The sequence below is a fragment of the Puma concolor genome, chromosome E1, assembly GCF_028749965.1.
Source record: "Puma concolor isolate L17-30 chromosome E1, mPumCon1.1.hap2, whole genome shotgun sequence".
In the NCBI taxonomy this organism is placed as follows: domain Eukaryota; kingdom Metazoa; phylum Chordata; class Mammalia; order Carnivora; family Felidae; genus Puma; species Puma concolor.
Genome location: NC_141680.1, coordinates 43,839,157 through 43,860,104, shown reverse-complemented (window position 1 = coordinate 43,860,104; position 20,948 = coordinate 43,839,157). Strand labels below are relative to the sequence as shown.

At 44.9% G+C, this 20,948-nt stretch overlaps 1 protein-coding gene across 1 annotated transcript; it reads left to right on the top strand.

Moving 5' to 3' along the window:
* The first annotated feature begins 677 nt into the window (after positions 1 to 677).
* LSM12 (LSM12 homolog) lies at positions 678 to 20,502 on the top strand. The gene is made up of 5 exons (XM_025917575.2): positions 678 to 874; positions 2,652 to 2,785; positions 16,396 to 16,505; positions 17,908 to 18,034; positions 18,819 to 20,502. Exons 1-5 carry the CDS (start codon positions 751 to 753, stop codon positions 18,909 to 18,911), a joined length of 588 nt encoding a protein of 195 aa, XP_025773360.1. The 5' UTR covers positions 678 to 750; the 3' UTR covers positions 18,912 to 20,502.
* The last annotated feature ends 446 nt before the right edge of the window (positions 20,503 to 20,948 follow it).

Here is a 20,948-nt window from a genome sequence, read left to right as displayed (position 1 = left end):
TCTCACTTAACCTAACGACTCTAGAAGGTATTATCTAATACAGTAGAGCATCAAATAGAACCATCTTGGGGAACAGGTAGACCGAATTCTTTTTGGTTGTGCGACCCTGGCCAAGTTTAGTCTAAGACTTCAGTTTCTTCATCTGTAAAAGGAAGATGTTGATTCCTACCTCAAAAGATCGTTGGATCATCAGTAAGTGATAATACAGAAGAAATAAAGATACAGGGTCAGGTTTAGTAATTTTCTCAAGGTCATAGAATTTAATAAAGTGGCAGACCTGGGATCCCAATCCCAGTTTAGCTAATCCTATAGCCAGTGTTCTTTCCACTGCCACTTTGTAACTGGGTATAATCATTCTGAGCAAATTTCCTTAAGTCCCCCGGGTCTGGGATTCCTCATATGTAAAATACAGAGTTCATTCATTAAACTCTTGTGTCAACGTGGGCACATAATGGAGACTGCAGCTCCCTCCACCTTCCCCTTCTCATTCAACGTAGGTTATTTATCTTTAACTTCTAAAATGGACTCTGCAAGCACTTTACCAAGCGGACGCACTCGCACAAACACTCAGATTCTCCTTTATTTCCTCTTCTTTCCTTTTCCACCTAGGCTCCCGCCCCACCCAGCGCCAGGCCACGCCCTGGCGTGTGACGTCAGCACGCCTCGTGCGTCGCGTCGCGGCGCTCACTGGGGGCCCGGCTTTCGCCCGCTGCTGCCGCCGCCGCCGCCGGCCGCGGCTGCTCTCCCAAGATGGCGGCTCCTCCGGGCGAGTACTTCAGCGTTGGGAGCCAGGTGTCGTGCCGGACGTGCCAGGAGCAGCGGCTGCAGGGCGAGGTGGTAGCCTTCGACTACCAGTCCAAAATGCTGGCTTTAAGTATCCTTCGCTGCGCGGAGCCCGAGGCCGGGCCGGCGTGTATGTGCGGTGGTGGGGGGGGTGGGGGACGACGGCGGCGGCTGGGGCCCTCTCCGGGCCTAGGGGCGACCGGCTACCGCGGCGCCCGGAGCGCATGCGCACGGCCCTGAGCTCCCCTCCCCCTCTTCGTGTGTCCCTCGGTCCGCTTTGGGGACCCTGTCTCCCACCCCTTGTGGGAGCTGGGCCCCGAGCGAGGGTCAGTGGGTGGAGGGGGGCTTGACACGCGGATGCTTTTTGGGGGGAAACGCTATGAGAGGGGACACAGTCATCAGGAGAGAGGGTGGTCGTGGGAGGGGGCTGGTGGATTGGAGCCCGGATGGAAGGGGGGCGGGTAGAATCATGTGGGGAGGGGGTGTGTAGAGTAAGGATCTGCTAGTGGGGCAAGGCTATGGAGTTTACGAGGGGGTGTCTCCTGGTGGGATTTAGTCCAAGGAAGGGCGGTGGGGTGGTGACCAAATGGGCCTTGCCTGCTTTGGGGAAGAGTAACTGCAGGACAGTTTGTATTTGAAATGGGGATAGGGGCTTGTTTTGCTGGTGCGTGTGTATGCGTGGTGCTGTTGGGGGCGGGGAGTACTGAATTAGGTTCCTCAGTCATTTGAAGATTGCTGTTTTGAGGATGTTTGCACTGGAAACCTGGTCCAGAGAGAAGACCACGTTTTTTAGGGGCTTATGTGGGGTTGTGTGGGTTACAGGTGAAAGAGTAAGTTAATCTTCTCTTGCTCAGCCCAGCACATGGAGTCCTGACTTTTCCATAGTAGTTGCCTCCCCTTTTGGAAGTGGCGGTGTTAAACAGAATGGAAGAGAAGGCCTGCTTCTTTGGGGGTGGAAATGATTTCTGAGTTACTCCAGGAAACTCAGTCTTGGAAACAAAATACTTCCTGGTTGTAATAAATGTGCCACCCTTTCCCCTTCTTTTTAAGCCACAGGTGGGTTTATTTGGATTTTTTTTTTTTTTTTTTTTGAGGCGTAATCCTTTATGGCATCTTTCAGAAGGAAGTTTCCTACTGAGTGCTGCATTTGAGTGGCAAGTATTTTAATTTATTTAACCACTAGTTGTAGATTTCCAGTTTAGGAAGATGTCCTCTGAACATCTTTTTTTTTTTTTTTTGTAAAATATAAAAACTCAGACCTAGATCCTGTGAGACCTTTTACATTAGTGGAAGGGTTTTGGAATGAGGAATTACTTTTAATTGGCATGTGATACGCTCTTGATAAATAGTCGGAGGATGGGTGAGTGAATGAATGAATGGATACATAAACAAATGGGTTAACTGGCTGGGTCACCTTGAGTGACCCTCATTCCCAGTGCTGTAGTTTTCTCTTCTGCAGAATGGGAAATCTGAAATCTAAAAAAGTGAAAAGAGCAGTATCTAGATATAAGAACTATTATACCGGGAACAGAAAGTACCGCCTCTCCTGTGTGATTCCTTAGGTTCAAGAAAAACTATATATACAGCATTAACACAGCATTATGCCTCCATACGACCAGTAGAGAGGTGACAGAAACCCTTTTTGAGGCTTCCAATTTTAGATAATACTTGGCTTTGAAAAGCTTGAGATCTTTTGGTTCTGGGGTTTTGAGCGGGTGGAAGGTGACAGGCAGAGATTTCCTGAGGAGAGCTGTGATTCTTGTGAGGCTCCCCTGCCCCCCTCTTGCTCGTGACATACCTTTTACACCAGCCTTGTGTGAGTTGTGTTCTCCATGCCCCTATTTTCCTTAACTTTATTTTCTCACCAGAATGTCCCTCTTCCAGTGGAAAGCCCAACCATGCAGACATCTTGCTCATAAACTTACAGTATGTTTCAGAAGTGGAAATAATTAATGACCGAACAGAAACCCCTCCTCCCCTAGCTTCACTCAATGTTAGTAAGGTAAGGACTTGAGGGCAGTTCTGGCTCTTTAAAATGGTGGGAAAAATTGAGACTCATTGACCCCTGGTGGTACATACGTTGTCCATTGTTTTTCACGTTTTCATTGACTTAACGGTTTGTTCTGATAACCTTTTTGAAGAAACACCAATTTAAGTTTTCTTTTTATTCCTGCATGCCTTAAAAAAATGCGAACTTTTGGTGTTTGTGGGGTTGGGTAGGGGCGTTGCCTGTGAACCTCCTGAAATTGTGTGTATGTGTGTATGTGGTTTTGGGTGAACACATGGAGTATTTTGGAGATTCTCAATTCATGACATACAAAAAATTGAAAACTACTGCCTTCAAGCTTCATTTTTGTCTTTATGTTTGAATTTTGAGGTCTGATAAAATTAGAGGCTTAGGATATTTTAATCTTGGATGTACGTACTGATATCTGGGAACCCTCAAATCACTTTTTTTGACTCTTCCCTTCTATCAGCCAAAGTTCACGTATTGGAATAATAATACCACTCCATGCCTTGTAGTCTTTGCTGTCCTTGTATTTGGAATGCTCTTTCTTCCAGAGTGTCTGGAGCCTCATCCTTCAGGACTTAGTTAAATGGCACCTCTTCTGAGAAGTCTTCTCTGATCACAGAGGCTAAAGGAATTTGCCCCCATTCTCTTTACAGTACCTTATCTTCCAGAGTTCAGGTGACATAGCATTTATAGTCCAACTTGGGACATTTTTGAGAGGAAAGCAGAGTGCTTTTGTTTTACACTGAGACAAGCGTAGATCAGTGTATCCTGGGCAAATTGGAACTTTAAGGTTATCTATTCGTAGTCTTTGTATAATTATAATTGTGTGTCATTTGTTTACTTTTTTATCTCACCAAACTTTGTTCTGTGAGGATGGGAACCATACCTGTTTTGCTCATGGCTGAATATACAGAGCCTTGCACAGGATAGGTGCTTAATATTCTTTGAATAAATAAGTTAGACCTTTGATTTTAATAGCAGCTGCCTTTCCTTTAGTCTCTTGAATTCGTATGGTGGAAGTTTTTCCCTCTAGAGGAGTCTTGTAATAATGTATATTCTCTTACCTCTCTTGGGAATGTGGTGTGTTGGCTACAATTCAGCAAAGCAAGGAAACACTCAGGCAGCTGAAACAACAGAGGGTAACTGAGGCTGGCAGAATATACTTACCTCAGATTGGGAGCTCCCTTTCAGGTTCCAGAGAAATGCCACTCGTTTTTTTAGTGATGGCCGAGGACAGATTCAGAAAGGTCTTGGGTTCCGTATTAAAGGCTATTGCATATAGAACGTCCCAGTCTTGGGTGCCTGGGTGGCTCAGTCAGTTAAGTGTCCGACTCCTGATTTTGGCTCAGGTCATGATCTCTGGGTTCGTGGGTTCGAGCCCTGTGTTGGGCTCTGCACTGATAGTGTGGAGATTGCTTGGAATTGTCTCTCTCTCTTTCTCTCTCCTTAAAAATGAATAAATAAACATAAAAAAATATTTCCATTCTTAGAAACTTCTAGATTTTTGAAACCCTGGCTTAGGTACCTTCTAGAGTGTAGGAGTTTTTTGCATCGTCTTCTTTTGGCTGAAGAGATTTTAAAAGATTCAAGTGAAATAGTTTATTCCTCATATGTTGAAAATAGGCCCTGAGTTAGTTTTTATAGGGTAGGAGAAGTCTGTCACTAAATAACTAAATCTTTAGTGAGTAGTAGAGGAAAGGTTTTCTGAAAGGGATGATTTTCTCTAATGTAAAACATAATAAGTTTCTGCTCTGTGACCAGTAAGTGCCACCATTTATCTGAGAGGGCTTGGAGTGTTATGGGTGGGACTGTTAAAAGGTCACTCTCTTATGTTTGACCTCAAATAGAAATAGTTCTTGGTTATTTAATTTTGTAGATTATCTTTGCCTTTGGGGTTTTGCTTTCTGCTGCTCAGTTTTAGCTTATTAGCATTGTTGTAAACTAGTTGTTTACCCACTCTTTCAAGAAAGTGGTTGTGTCATAGGTTGGGGAATATCAGAAATTTTTACTTTTCTTTGTGGCCTGCTTGCCAAGTCTTGAAAAGGGTTTGTTTTCTGGGGAGAGGAGTCAAACTAAAAACTAAAATTAGGTTGGAGGGCTATCTTTGGATTTCATTTATTCCCTCTTTCATTTGCAGAGATGTTTATGAGTAAGCTTATATTGGCTTTCTGAAACCCAGCGTTTGAGGATGCTTTGCAATTCCTCCCTGGATTCAGTTAGAAGAGCCTTCTGCACTGTTATTGAAAACTTAATCTGGGCAGCTGTTTACCTATTGATTGAATGCCATGGAAAGTTCATCCCATGGAAGAGCATGGACTTGGGTTTTTTCCTAAAGATGGAGGATTGTTTAAGCATGTTAGAACTAAAGTGCTCAGAGATCCCTGGAAGAAAACTTGCTGCTCACAGTGTGGGGAAGCACCACCTGTGTGTACCACTTCCAGTGGAAGATACCATCACGTGTTGGCTCATGTTGCTGACATAGTAAGCGCTCTGTTTAATCCTGTTGATATAAAATGGATATTTGTTTACTCTGACCCAGCAGGAACTGGAAGAGAAGGTCCTTCAATAAAAGAAAATACTTAATTCCAGCCCAACTAGAGAAGGTACGAACTAGCAGTTCTTAGAGATGAGCCTGTTTTGTTTTCAGTTGACAGTGTACTGCAGGCTAAGAAGTCCTGTGTCTACAGGGATGTGGGATGTGAGAGGCAGCTTGGAAGAGGACAGTGGGGTTGCTGAAGTTCATGAGTATCACTCGATCTACTCCACGGTACTGTTGTACTTTTAAAGTGTTCTGAGTGTCCTGACTATAAGACAGAAGCATTTCAGCAAAAATACAAAAGCACATCAAAGCCAGTCATAAGTGAGGTTCAGATTACTCACTATGTGGCTTATTAGTTTATTCTGTCATGAGGAACTTAAATACTGCTTTAGGGTGAGAAGAACTCTAGGGTCCCTGTGGCAGAATGAAGTTGGGTGTTTCTTAACAAGTTCTTTTGCATTGATTCAGCATCTTGTTCCCTGGGGATGAAGACTGCCCATGGATTAGTAGTGCTCTCAGGAGATGATTTGGGGCATGTCAACATTAACAAGGGTCTCTTTTATGTAGCATTATAAAACATTTCCTGAAATCTGTTTTGTGTAGGTGTTGTGGTAAGCTCTGTTGGGGACCACATTTATTTTTCTAGAGCTTTACAGATTACAAAGAGCTTTGACACCTCTCATTTCATTCTCACCACCACCATGTGATCTTTGTAGTATATTCTTTTCCTTTTCATTTAACAGGCTTGTTAGTTTAAGTGACTTGTCTAGGTTATATGGCCAGTAGTGTGGGAGCTCATGTTTTTATGTGCCATTCTCTGAATTAGCAATTGGTAGATGTCTCATTTAATGCTAACGATAGTTCTTATGGTGTGGCTACCATCACCATCTTAGAGAAGAGTAAACTGGAGGCTCAGAGAAAATGAGTCACTAGCTCAGTGTCCTGCAACTCGTGATGGAGCTGGCATTTGAACTCGGGTCTAATATTTTGACTGCAAAGTCCCATGTTAAGTAATGTTTCTACGTAGAGAGAACCTCTGTATTGTGTGGTCAGGAGGAGTGCGGTCTAGTAGAAAAAATGGGCTACATGGGTAAGTCTTTAAAAGTCACTTCTCTGCCTCTTAACCTTACTGAACATCAGTTTTCTCACGATAAAAATGGGATAATGTTAGTGTCTATCTCATAGAGTTGTTATGGGGATTAGGTCACGTTGACTGGATTGGCAAATGTTAGTTCTGTTCTTTTGCATTAGCTTTGTGTAGCCAACTGATGTTCCTTGAATTATGGCATGGGGGCAAGATGGGGAAAAGGGGGCAGTATGACAGCGGGAAGGCAGCTAAGAACATGAATGCCATTGCTATGTCATTCTAGTCTGGATTTGGTCTGACATTCATTCAGATATCCAAACTTGCCAAGCCAGCACTGGGGAAAATCAAAATTGTATTGAATACCATTAATATGTAATGTAGTTAAAACGTGTTTTTAAGAGATGTCTTCTTGGTGACCAGAATTAACTTGAACTTCCAGAGCAGTGTTATCAGGTGGCATAGTTAAGTGAACACTTGGCCGAGTACTGGAGTTTAGAGTGAGCACACAGCGAAGGAGGCTGTGCTTTTTTAGCCTCTGAGATTCCTGGGAAAGAACTCACCGACACAGCCAAGGCACGTGTATGTATTTGTTTAAATAAATCATCTGCATTGAATGAGATGTAAGTTCTCACTTTGCTGAGTCGGAGAAGACTTTCTTGAGATAGTTGTATGTTGTGGGGGGAGGCAGGGAAAGTGACAAAACATCAAAAATTGAAATCCACAGGTAAGGTGTCCACCTCCCTTACCAGACCACTGACTCATTTTTTAGCTTCTTTTATCCATTTATTACCCATTTATACCTTACTAACAAGCAGTGAGTTATCTGATGCAACCAGGAAGAAGAAAGAGATTGAAAGGGCTAATCATTAGCCCTTGGTAATGAAGAATGAGTTGGCTGCCTTTGAATAAGAAGGGTATTTGGAGATTGGTGGTGATTGTGGGGAGGTCTGGAAAGAAAGGCTGAGAAAATGGAAGAGTCACAAAGTTGACTTTTTAAAAAAACTGACCTCGGGGACCTTGGATGGCTCAGTTGGATAAGCATCCTACTTTGGCTCAGGTCATGATCTCAGGGTTCGTGAGTTCGAGCCCCGTGTTGGGCTCTGTGCTGACAGCTCAGTGCCTGGATCCTGCATCCGATTCTGTGTATCCCTCCCTCCCTCTGTCTCTCTCTCTCTCTCCCCCCCCTTTCCGATTCTGCGTATCTCTCTCTCTCTCTCTGCCCCTCTCCCGCTTGTACTCTGTCTCTCTCTCAAAAGTAAATAAACATTAAAAAAAAAATTTTTTTTAAACCTGATCTCAGTGCTCACCTTTAGGTATGATGTCACACTGAGGGAAGACCTGACTCTGACTTTTTGTTTTGAGTTCTCCCAGTTCAAAGCTAATATTCAGCATAACCATAGACTTTCCAGTGATGTGAGGGTTAATTCTCAGTGTGAGTAAACTCCTGGGGTAGTTAATAGCTACTGCATTGTGGCCTGCGTTCATGGACCTATCCTGTTAGCCAGGTCCTTGACCGTATTGTGACCCTAATGTATTGGGGTATGGAGTTCACACCAAGTAGAATCAGATGGCCTGATTTTAGGTTATGTGTATATTGGTAGGAGGTAGAAGGTGTTCATAGTATGTGTAAATGGGAAGGGAAAGAACTACTTTTCTAGAGAAAGCAGGATTTTTTTGTCAGATAAAATTTTTCTAGCCTCTAGGAATCGCGTCTAACCTATTGGCTCCTCGATTAGAATATATTGTCAAGTGCCCAGTACTAGGTTAGAGTCCACCAGTAAGTTTTGCACCTGGCTGTGAACAGACACAGCTGTTCTTCATGAAAGTGTCATGAAGGTGGGGGGGGGTGTGACTGCTGAGTGACGGGACATGTTAAGTAGTGAGTGGTGTCAGATGGAGTCAGAGAGGTAGAATGATTGACTACCATTTCAGAAATCACTAGTCTGTTGAAGGATGTCACGTTCTGTGGCATTTAAACTTTGGGGTCAGACTGACCCCCCTAGTGGGGGATGCGGTGCTCTAGGCGAGGGCTCATGACTCCATTCAAGCTAGGGTGCATGGCTGCCAGCTGACTCTGTGAGCCCTCATTAGGTTACGGTTTTGCTTTGGAAGGGGGCTTTCTTGACATTACAGGGTGTGGGGACAATCGCTGTCCACCTGAAAAGACAAATTGCTGTGCTCGAGTGACTAGCGGAGGTGTGCCACAGGTGTGTTATTGAAGGCATGTCTGCACTCTTTGACACAGAGATGATTGGCAATAAGGATTTTTCTGGTGGGTCAGTGGTGGTATCCCTTCTGCTTTAAGAAAGGGGCATTCTAACTGGTTTGGTCTTCCTGCTACAGAACAGGCTTGAGGGGAAAAGGCTGGGGGGAAAGGTGATGCAGTCAAGTTCTAGCATTGGAATTTTGAGACTAGCTTAGGTAAATACCAGACACTACCCTGGAGAGGGAAGCAAATTGTACCTGAGGTGGGAAATGAAAGGATCTGCACGCTGTGTCAGAAGCTAGCAGTATGTGTGGTAGAATGTGGGGAATTTAAAGAACTGGGTTCTTTTTGCAGCTGGGCTGTTAGTAATTTGTGTGACCCTGTGTTAGTCACTTAACCGGAACCTGGATCTGTTAGTTCTATGAATCTCTAATAGTCTAATAGTTTCTGTTCCTTTTATCCTCCTTTCCTCTTGCTCCCCCTTCCTTCCAGGTGCTGGGAATGTCAAGATGATTAACACTGCCTTTGCCCACAAGAATCTCCTGTTTGGGGGCGCCTGGGTGGCTCAGTCAGTTAAGCATCTGACTCTTGATTTCAGCTCAGGTTACGATCTCACAGTTCATGAGATTGAGCCCCGTGTCAGGCTTTGCACTGACAGCATGGAGCCTGCTTGGGATTCTCTCTCCCTCTCTCTCCCTCTCTCTCTGCCCCTCCTCCTCTCTTGCTCTCTCTCAAAATAAATAAATTAAAAAAAAAAAAGAATCTCCTGTTTGTTGGCAGGGTGAGGGAGAGCTGCATTTAACTAGTGCTGACAATGTGGCAGGGTCAGTGTTAGTGGGGGTGTGAGCGAGGTGCTGTGAGAGCATAGAGCAGGGGCAGCAAACTCTCCTGGAAGGGCCAGATAGCAAATGTTTTAGGTTTGTGGGCTGTACATTCTGTCACAACTACTCAACTTTGCCTTTGTAGCAAAAGCAGCCATAGATGATATGTAAACAAATGGGCATGGTCTTTCCAATAAAGCATAACTAAAACAGGTGTTGGGCTGAATTTGGCCCACAGGCTATAGTTTGCCAGTCCCTGGCATAGAGTAGTAAACATTTTAGGGAAGGCTTTTCTGATGTAACAATGGAGTAGGGTCTTGAAGAATATTCGATAAAAGGAAGGAAGTTAAATGCAATCCAGCGGATTTGGAAGGTGCTCACTTTGTCCATCTCTGCAATTGGGAAACTTCTTTTAGTAAGCTAACCCGGAGGTTGGTTGTTCTCAGGGAGTAAAGGGATGAGTTGTGTGCCATATTGGTGTTAGGTGCTTTCCATGCTTACTGAACTCCCAACAGTAACCCTTCAGGATGGGCCCCAGATGAATGAACTGAGGCTCTGGAGAGGTTATGCATCTTGCTCAGGTTCGTGCAGCTAGGGCGTGGTAGGCAGGGGTTTGAGCTGGAATCTAGGTGTAAGGGGGTGGCTCTTCTATTTTACTCTGCTTTCTCTCTTTTCAGAGCCCAGGAAAGAACAGTGCATGGCTCTTTCACTACCATGAATAAGATCAACCCTTTACTCACTAGATAGTGCACCCATTTTGGCATGTGAAGGGGAAAGGGATTTCCAATAGATTATTCCAGTTATATTTTGAAAGATGTCTTCTTTAGGACTTACAACCTATCTAGCAGCTCTTACAGAAACCAGAAAGGGAAGCACTGAGCCCATTGGCTAAAGGAAGGTTGGATTGTATGAGTTTTCCTGAAATGACCCACAGGCCACCTTCTCTGTGCTAACAGTAATGATGTTTTAATAACGATGTTAACAGCTAATATTTGCACAGTGCTTTACACCTAGTGCTTTCACCCAGACTGTCTCCCTTAATCCTCACTGCCATGTGTGAGCCGGCTAATTTGAGCGCACATTCTCAGAGATGGGTTGTTGAGATCAAATTTCAGCCTATATCCCAGCCAGTTTTCTCTCTGACAGGGCCATGTGCAGGTTCCATGGCAGTGCTGGTTTCAGGGTCTCAGGACTAGGAAATTACTCATTGTCCTGGAGGTTTAGTTTTCTGTTGTAGCTATGAATTGTGTTTGGTGACATAACTTACAAATAGCTGACAAACTCTTGACTTATTGACAACTAGTTTTTGTTTTAAACCCAGTGAAAGAAAAAGCTTTGCCTATGGAGGGGACTGTGACTCCAGGCTGGTCTGTATTGTGCAGCAGCTACATCATGGTAACAAGGATGGTGTTGAAGCTTGGAGATTTTAGGTGGGGCTGCAGCCCCTGGATTTGCACGTTGTTTTTCCTCGTAGTTCAAAGCACTCAACATACCTTAACGTGCAAGTACAAGAGACTTGCTTGACTTAGCTTCCCTAGTCTCAGCCCAGTCAGAAAATGATGGGTCCGTGGGGCATCTGGCTGGCTGGCTTGCTCAGTCAGAGGAGCATGCAGCTTTTGATCTTGAGGTCATGAGTTCAAGCCCCACATTGGGTGTAGAGATTACTTAAATATTAAAAAAAAAAAAAAAAAAAAAAAGATGGATCCAGGGAATACCTGTCATTATTGGTCTGAACTGCTTTCTTATATAATGTCTGTTTTCTGAAAAGCATTCCTGCAAGTTACCTTTAACAAAAGAAATAAAGGATGTCCTTGAAGTTTAGGGTGAGACTGAGGCCCTTTTCAGAAGAGATACCCTTTACTAGAAAGCAGACAGCTGTGTTCTGCACTGGGGACATTGATGGAAATGCCAGAATGCGCTGACAAAAAGAGAAGGTGGCAGCTAAGTTTTAAAATATTTTTCCTTTCTGGAAAAAAAACTTTTTTCCTTTCTGAAAATACTTTCTTTTGCATTTAAATTTATATTTTCAGCAGTCATTTAGACTTCCTTAGGTGGAACTGTTTATAGTGACAGGGTTAAGAATGCAAGCTTTGGAGTCAGACTGGGTTCCAATCCACTCTCCCACTTGTGGCTTGGTAGACCTGGGCAGGTTTCTTAACAGCTGTGATTAGTTTCTCCATCTATTAAGTAGGAGGAATTTTAGTCCCTATTTCATAGGCTTGTTGTGCAGATTAAATGCTGAATACATGTAAAGTGTGTAGCTTGGTGCTTAGGGCGGAGTAAGCTCTCACACAACAAGTTGGTTCTTAGAATTTTAATATTCACTGCCAGGCCTCTTGGGCTCTGCGGTTCCTGTTTGATTCAGTGTTTTGATTCATTATTATGTATTCTAGGACACAACGGCAAGTGGGATACTCTATTTTTGGAGTTCCCAACCATGCAAAGTATGGTTCTTCTTTACTGTTTGTAAAGAACTGTATTTTATTGAAACCAGCAGACAGGAGCTTTCAGCTAGGGAACAAGAAGACTTGGGGATATTGATTTGATAGTTGGAAGAAATATTTTTGCGAGCCCGCTTATTGCTGGCTAGGAAGGAGGGCTTTCTAAGAGTGCACCCCAGAATTGAAGCCACAGAAACAAGCGTGGGCCCTCCTGATGACAATTGTCCTTCGTTGCTGCAGTCTGTCTTCCCTCAGCCTCCACCAGGCTGTGCGGGCAGCAGCTGCGGTGTTTCCTAACCTCTCTGGGAGGGCAGCTGGTTGGAAAGCCCGTGTACACAGAGAAGACAAACTGAGAGTGGCTCATCGGAGTCAGTAGGTCACATCCAGCATGTTCCTCCTTTGGACTCTGCTTCCCTTGTTGTATCAGCTGTCACAGCCTGTTAAATACTTGCGGTAGGAATCCCTCTGGGTTCCCCACAGCACCTGTGCTTTCCTGGTCTGGGTGTGTGGAAATAAGATGGCCCAGCTGGTGACTGAATAACAAGATGAAGTGCATGGTGCTTGGATTTTGTTGTTGTGGCTGCTTCCTTTTCCCCGTGTCACTGAGTGCAGGAGGTGTGTGTCACTGGTGTTCATTAGTTCACTCACTCAAGGGTTACCCAACAGCAGGAGTGACTGGATGCCTTTTAATATTGATGTGCTCTGGTGTCAAGTTCCTGTACTTCTCTCTGTAGCCCGTGTCAAGTTGCTATATATAAAATGGCCACAGGAGGAAGTGCTGGTTAGTAGACAGGGAATCACTTTTTCACCGGGTCTCGTACAAAATAAAAGGAGAGGCATGTTAGCACAGGTTGTCTTGTGCAGTCATTTCATTTAAGCCACATGCATGTTAGTGACACATATTTGTGGGGTTTTGCTTCTCAGTTTGCCCGAACCCAGTGTTTGTAAAGTGGTGCCTTTAGTATTCTCTGAGATTCTAACCAGTTAGTGCTTCAGATTTGATTGGAAGAGAGGCCAGCAGCTAGCATGTTTGCATTGAAAATAGATGTAGTGTGGTGACGGTCATTGAATTTAAAAAATCATGATCCTGCTAACCTTCCCAAGCTGAGAAGGCACACTCTCCACCTCTACCGAGGGCAGCTTCCATTGGTTCCCTCTAGTGGTTTGACAAAAACTGTAAACTTACTATCTTGGAATAACTGGACCATCTATACGTATGCGTTAGTTTACAAAAATGTGGGGAAATTTACATCTGTGTAACTGCTAACTTGAGGGTGGAGTGATAGTTATTTGCTTTACAAAGGGACGCTTATCTATACTTTTCATGGGTTTTAAGGAACCTGCCTAAAAAGAACAAGGTAATCTTCTTCCCTTCTCAACTCCAGTTTTGAGAGAAGAAAGACTTCTAGATTCCTTTTGTGAGAGTAACCTTCCTTGTGCCTAACCGATTGGATCCTTTGTAGAAGAAATTTACCCCATTTGTACAAGTTCCTGGTGAAAGCATATCTGTAGAGCTGAATGTCAGATTTAAGCATTTTTCAGATTGCCGTGAAAATACAGTTCATAAACTGACAGCTGGAGGATTCAGGGTTTGCAGTGCATCCAGACCCCCCCAAAGCACAATTGCAGGTCCAGGTAGAGTAGTTGAGGATATTGGGGCAAATTGAAATAACAGCTTACTCTGATTTCTGTTGACTTTTCTGAGGTTTGTATATCATTTAGCATTTGGGATCTGTTTGCACTGTGACTTGAAATGGAGAATTGCCCAGTTTATTCTCCTTTGCTTGCAGAGCCTTTAGAAGAGGTGTTTTGGGGGGCTAGAAGTGTATTTTGAAATCATTGTTCTCTAGTCATTGTGTTGCTATTACTCAGGCTGTCCAAACGAATCACTCTGGCTAAGATTCATATGTATTTCATTATGCCTCTGGCAAAAATTCAAAAGTGGCTCCCAGCCTTTCTACCTCCTCTTCTAGCTTAATTTGTCCATTCCATTCTTAACCATTCTGCATAGGTGCCTGGTTTCCCTGAGCCAGTTCCTCCCACTGAATGGGTCATGTTAGGTTTTTAATCTACTAGGTGGATGACAAGGATGTTTTGCTCTGGTATCCGTATTGTCTAGTCAACACAAGCTTTATAGACGCAGCTTTGTCAGACCCAACACTGGGAGATGTTTTTGGTTTTCGGGGATAAACATTTTTTTAAAAAAACCTCAAAATGTGAGACCCTCCTGCTTGTTCATGGGGTAAGATAAACATCTGCTTGGTCACTTGTGCTTCCCAGGAGCCCCGTAGCAGTGTGGTTAATCCAGGGGAGCTTTTGTTGCCCCTGGTTTTACCTTCTGTCTTTGGAGACTTCAGATTTGTACAGGGTGTTTGAAAAATGAGAGTCAAGAACCTCCTTGTTATCAGGGTTTTCTTGGTGATTGAGTAAGTTTTGCCTGTTGCTGCTTAAATCACACCGGCAGCAGCTCTCTCTGCAGAGAGACCGAGTGTGCTTTCTTGCTGCCGCTGGGATTGCCCAGGCTCCAGGGGATACTGTCAGTCCTGTGCATTGATTTCTCTGCAGACTCTGGCCTGGTGAGGCCAGATTGGCAGGACCAGGCTTGAAAGATTATTTATTTACTCCTGCTTTATCTCTCTCTCTCCATGTACCGGGGACCATGTGAGAAAGGATCTCCAGCTTCCAATCACTGTAGTTTTGGCCTTTCTTCCCTCTCTGCCCTAGGGAGACTGAAATGACCCTGCGCGTGACCTCTCTCTTCGGTGCTCACACCCCTCCCCCCCTCAGATCTCTGAAGCTCAGAGACAGGGCTCCCCATGACCCAGTTGAAGGTCTCCTTTTCTCTTCTTCATAGTCAAACCCACACCTTAATAAAGTGCTTCATTTTGCTGACAAGCGATTAGACACTTTGCCTGTAGAGCTAAATTTGATCTGTGGTTTGAAGGGTCACTGTTAGGCGGAATATAAATGTTTAAGAATTCGAAATGTCTAGGTACTTTGGGGATGTGCAAGAGGTATGATCTCTATCTTAAGGAGCTGGTATTTGGGGACAAATTATGTGTGTTCACGTGTGTGTTTGTGTGTCTGTGTTTGGTGAGCTGCAGCATCAGTATACTAAGCCCTTAATGGGTCTGAAAAATCTCTAACTCATTTGTTTGACTTTCAGATGCATTGTCTGCCTTTCATTTTAACTGTCTTGTCCAGCATATTTGTTGTGTCTTATGCTCTAGCGAATTTGCCCTTCTGGAGTCTCTAGCAACCAGTAGTGTAGGGTGGGGACTAGAAGTGTGTTAGAGGGGCAGTAGGGGTTGACGGGGCAACCCACCCCTGTTGGGAGGGATTTCCTAGATTTTAGTAGGCTGCTGTATTCCCCCCTTACCTGCAGGGTGTGCATTCCAAGACCCTGGAGGATGCCTGAAACCATGCATAGTACCGAGCCCTGTATCTACTGGCTTTTTTCCTGTACATACTTACCTATGATAGTTTAGTTTATAATTAGGCGCAGTAAAGATCAACAACAATAGCTATAAAATGGAAAAATTATAACAGTGTGCTGTCCTGACAGTTACGTGAATATGGTTGTCTCTCTCTAAATACCTCATTGTACTGTTCTTAGTTACCCTTCTTGTGATGATGTGAGGTGATAAAATGCCTACGTGAGGAGATGAAGTGAGGTGAATGATGTAGGAGCTGTGGTGTAGCGTTGGGTTACTGTTGACCTGATGATATGTCTGGAGGAGGATCATCTGCTTCTAGACCGAGGTTGACTCTGGATCAGGGCCGGGGGTGGGTGGGGAGCGACTACTGTACTAGATTTTACTAGAATTTCTTTTGATCAGTCTGTGAGCATTCCACTAGAGGGCAGTTAAGGAAAGACATAAGGTAGAATGTGGACCATTCCTTTTTCTAAAGAGCAGGGTAACGGTAGCTCAAGTTGAAGGTGGACAGTATTGGGTTAGGTTTACTTGGGTCTTGGCTCCCCATGTGAGCACAGATAGTGTGGTACCAGAAAGATAGTCTTTTGAACCTCATATTCTGGTCTCTGAAGGTGTTGTAGACGTTGATTTCTAAAACTGAGACTAGCAGTGGCTGATAAAAGGTCTTCATTCTCTCCTTTCATAGAGATGTATGCATTACCTTTTATCTGATGGTCACTTCCCAGTCCCACTGTGTAAGGTTGCCCTGCTTTATTTTCTTCCCAGCTCCTTGGCACTATCTGTAGTTCGTAGTCTGTCCAGTCCCGGCGGCAGTGCTGTACCTAGTTCAGCACAGTGCATGTCTGGTATGTGTAGGCACTTAGTAAGTACTGGATGGAAGGAATGTCTGCCGCAGTGGCAATAACCCCTCAGGCATATTATGTATGTGTATGTTTCGCTTTTGAACTCTGAGAGAATTGAATCTACCAAACTAGTCTCTTCCAGCCTCCTTTCCTCAACAGGTCCTGACTGTTGGGAAGAATGAAGGTGAATGCTTTTCTGAGTCTCTTTCCTCTCCCCCACCCTAGCTTGCCAGCAAAGCACGGACAGAGAAGGAGGAGAAGCTGAGCCAGGCCTATGCAATCAGCGCTGGTGTTTCCCTAGAGGGCCAGCAGCTCTTCCAGACCATACACAAGACGTGAGTTGGGGGAGCATAGGGGTCCCTTGTCCCCGGGGGCAGCGCTGCCAGGCTGTGCTGTGTGGGTAGTTGTGTTCCCGAAAGTCAGCAGAGATGCTGGTTAGTGTGTCTGCAGCACCTTGGTGTCCAGGGATGTGGGTGTCTGTTGCCCTTCCGTACAGGAGAATGGTGTAATCATGGACAAGTTGGTTTTTTGGGGCTTCGGTTTCTTCATGTGTAAAACTTGGTTTGGGATTAGATTATCCTGAGTCCCTTTCAGAACTGGTATTCCATAATTTAGAACACGGGGCTTCTTTCTCTTTCATTATTTTGACCTTGTCATGCCTTTCTCCAGAAGCTGATGGGGTTTTATTAAGGGAGTTACAAGTCTGTCTCTGATTGTACACTGGGAGAAACATAGGGAGTTAGGGAGAGCAGAAGGCCACCTTATTACCACCTCCTAAAAGACATTTTGTCACAGCAGAAGTCATTTGACTCTCCACTAGCTTCCCTAGCTGCCGAAACACTGAAACATTTGACACTCCCCCTCCCCCCTGCTGCCTTCTGTTACCCTATTTAACCACCTGGGTCTGGTGCACAGATGGCAGCTGGCATCAGAGCTGTTCGAGGCCATGGTATGAGTATCTGAACATTTACAGGTATGTGAAGGAACTCTTAGGAATATCAGCTGCCCTGTGTTTCCCCGAGTGTGAACTGGAATGGGTTTTCCCAGTCTGGCAAGTGCCCAGCTGTCTGATAACTGAGAGGGGCCGGTTTGAGGAGCAGTTACTGTTCAGGAGGTGGGTGGCAGAGTACAGATCACAGGAAGATGGGGGGATTTCTTTTCCTGTCTTTCTAAAGGTGCCATTTCCCCCCAGGCCAAAGGCTGGCAAACTCCAGGTAGTGGGCACATCTGTTCATTTGTTTATGTATTGTATTATCTGTGGCTGCTTGTGTAGTACAGCAGCAGAGTTCAGTAGTTGTGACAGAGGTTGTATGACCCTCAGAGCCTAAAATATTTGCTGGCTGACTCTTTATAGAAAAAGTTTGCCAACCCCCTGCCCTAGGCTGCTACTTAAGTTGCATCTAGTGGCCTGAGCCTAGCTCTTTATTTGAATTCAATTTGGTTTGGACTTCTGAGGCTGCCACCAAGTTTTTTCTGGTTTTCCAGGTCCCTGATGCTTCAGAGTGCCTCTTCTGGGCCCTTCTCAGAATAAGTACACGTCAGGTCATTGCTTTTCCTAGCCACTGGTGCCCAGGAAATGTGTCGTGGCTACTCTTCCCTGTAGGCTGCTGGCATCTAGTTGTTGGCTGAGTTGTGAGCTGAGAACTTGGGGTCAGTTTCCTGGAGTTACTTATTCATCAGGCAGGAGGTGTGGGATGCCGCAAGAGGCAACTTTCACCTGCTCTCTTCTCCTTCCAGCATTAAAGACTGTAAATGGCAAGAAAAAAACATCGTAGTCATGGAAGAAGTTGTTATTACACCCCCATATCAAGTGGAAAACTGTAAAGGCAAAGAGGGGAGTGCACTGAGCCATGTACGCAAAATAGTAAGTAAAGGAGCCATGAACCTTTAGAGAGAGGATGATTCCTTGACCTTCACCCCTCCCCAGCATCAGGGCAGGACACTGTGCTGAGATCCCTGCCTCCGACCTACCAGCCTGAGAGCAGCCCTGCCTAGCCACCTGCCCCCTGCACTGCAGTGCTCTGGAGCTTATGGTTTGGCCACTTCTGTGGGGATGGAACCCGCTGGGCAGCATGCGGTAAAGCAAGCGGCCAGCCCCATGTCCTCCCTGGCATGGCTTTTTGGAATTAGCCAGACCATTCTGTGGTATTGCACCTGAGCAGTTCCTCTCATCCCAGTCTGGGTTCCTCTCGGGAGGAGCTGGTTGGTATAAGTCAGTTGCTGTTGGGTCTCTGACCCTGCATATGTCACATGACTATCTAGGTTGCGTTGTAGCATTTAGGAAAAAACGCTCTGAGGGTTGAGGGACCAATGTCGTGGATGTAAAAAGTCCAAGACTGCTAATTCCCTGTTAGCTTTTCATTCTGCACTTAGATGAAGAGGGGCGAGGCAGTTTGGGACATAATAATCTCCTTTCCTACTGTGTTTTAGCTTACAGACTCACTTTCTTCTAGATAGTCTTGGCCAAAGCTGCAACAAATGTGGTTGAAACAAGAGGCCCCTGCCTACCTTTGGCTGGCAAGACCAGCAGACAGCAAGGGCAGAGATGCCTGAATAGTCCATGAGGCTGTGGAGACCTGGAGTGAACTGTTGGGGAGGCCTCGGTGCCCATCTCCTGTTCTGACCTAGGCTGAACTGGTCTCTTTCAGGTTGAAAAACATTTTAGAGACGTGGAAAGCCAAAAGATACTGCAGCGTTCACAAGCCCAGCAACCACAGAAGGAGGCTGCCCTGTCATCCTGAGTCCACACACACGGAGGACTCTTCCAGCATCCAGCCAGCGAGGCGATGGTGGTGGCTTCGGCGGAGGCAGGCCGGGGGAGGGAAGGGATCCTATATTTCCTGTTGGCTCTTGTTAACAAAGGGTCAGCATTTCCAAATCTTAGACTTGAACAAACAAAACACCCAACAAAAAAGAACAAGAGAATAATTTAAAAGTTGAATCATTACTTGACTAACAGACTTCGGTCCACCATGTCCTTTTCACAGTCCCCTTCTGGAACAGTCACCTTGTTAATTTTATTTTTGAAAATTCCTTTCCTGCTCTGCCCTTTCACCTTTGACTTTCCTAGTCTGTCCCTGCCATTCTGTTTTTATAAGTGGCTTCACTTGCCTTCTGAGTGATTGAAAGAAACTTTTACATCTCTTCCAAAATAAAAGTAACAAGTTGACTGTGACACTGAAGTCGAGACTAGAGCAGCAGACAGAGGTCTCACTTTAAATTTGTCTTTGGTTTTCTTTTTCTTTTTTTTTTTTTTTTCTTTTTTTTGCACAGGGCATGGCTTGAATTAGTTTTATTTTTCTTAACTTTAAATATATATATGAAAATATATATTAAAATGTTCTCTAAATATTTTCTGCTTCTTGCAGGTCTCTTTTTACTAGATCATGGCCGCTCTTCCCACCTCCTCCCTTCGAAAATAAAAAATGTATTCCCCTCCCCACCACCTATAGCCAGGCAACTAACTTGACTTGGTTCACAGCAAGAATCTTCTGCAGCACTTTCTAGAGCCGGTGTTTGCAGGTGGGATTCGGCTGTGAGGGTTCCTGATGGCTTTTTAGTCTTTAACTGTGTGTGTGTACCAGTCTCACATTTGGCCAAAACCTCAGGATTCTCCCTCTGCCTTTTGTCTTACTTCATGGTACTAGAAGAACTTCCTCACCACACTCCTATCTCCTAGATGGGAGAGTCAGCTGCCCTGTCTCCTGTGCCCTCTGCAGGAAGAACTATTTTGCATGGCACGTCTCAGCTCCTCCTCGAAGGATGATTTTCTTCCTAAGAAACCTGGAGCCCACCTCTCCCAGTCTCTCGGAGTCTGTATCCAGAGCCAGTAGCCCAGGAGAAAGCTTGGGTGACCTGTAGTTTCTCTGCTCCCACCAACCTCCTGCTTTTATGCCCTTCCCCACCCCCCTGAAATTTTACAAGCTTATGATAGTTTGTATGTGCTCAGCCAATGGGCAGAAAACCTGGAGAGAATTTCTGGACTTTAGCCCACCAGTTTGTCTGGTTTGACTAACCTGCTGAGTGCTAAAACTGGCACCTGTTGCCCCCATGCCTTCAGGGCAGCCCAGGGGGGCAGAGTGTGCCACCAGCTGAATGTCAGGCACCGAGTGGGAAGTGGGTGATGCTCATGTGACTGGCTAGAGCTTTGGGGGTGGGGTGGGGGGTAACTACTATCTTTTTGGCCATGATCTCTTTCCCCTTCCTTTTTTTTTTTTAATTAAATAAATGGATCAAAATTAAATAATTCAAGCCCTGCCTTCAAAATGAATTTTTTTTTTTTTTTAGTATTGTTTAGCAAAAACAATAAAACCCAAATTTTTTTAACCATCACTCATGTCTCAGGTTTGTACGTGCTTTAGAGACCCCAGGGGGGAGCGGTGTGAGGGGGGAGTAAGTGTTTGGTAATCTTTCCCTTTAGATTCTCTGCTTCCTACTCTTTATTCTCTCTCCTTCCATCTCCAGGAGCTCTCCCAGTGATATAGTGCAAAGGATATAATTTAAGAAAGGGATCCTGGGTTGGGAGGTGTGTGTGAGTGGGGTAGGGGGACAGAGGGGTGGGCACGTATGCAAGGCTGTTTGTTACGGCTGTTTGGAAGAAAAGAGAAGACTGATACGTGTACTTGCATACCCGCTTGCCATTGGCAAGATCTAGATTTTTTTTTTTAATGTTTATTTTTGAGAGAGAGACAGAGCGTGAGTGGGGGAGGAGCAGAGGAGAGAGGGACACAGAATCCAAAGCAGGCTCCAGGCTCTGAACTGTCAGCATAGAGCCCGAT

What these genes read in the sequence shown, in the direction of transcription:
- LSM12 (XM_025917575.2), top strand. Translation starts at nt 751, where the DNA reads ATGGCGGCTCCTCCGGGCGAGTACTTCAGCGTTGGGAGCCAGGTGTCG. An exon ending in CTTCACTCAATGTTAGTAAG is followed by an intron (nt 2,786 to 16,395) that starts GTAAGGACTTGA and finishes CCCCCACCCTAG; the next exon opens with CTTGCCAGCAAAGCACGGAC. An exon ending in TGAGCCATGTACGCAAAATA is followed by an intron (nt 18,035 to 18,818) that starts GTAAGTAAAGGA and finishes GGTCTCTTTCAG; the next exon opens with GTTGAAAAACATTTTAGAGA.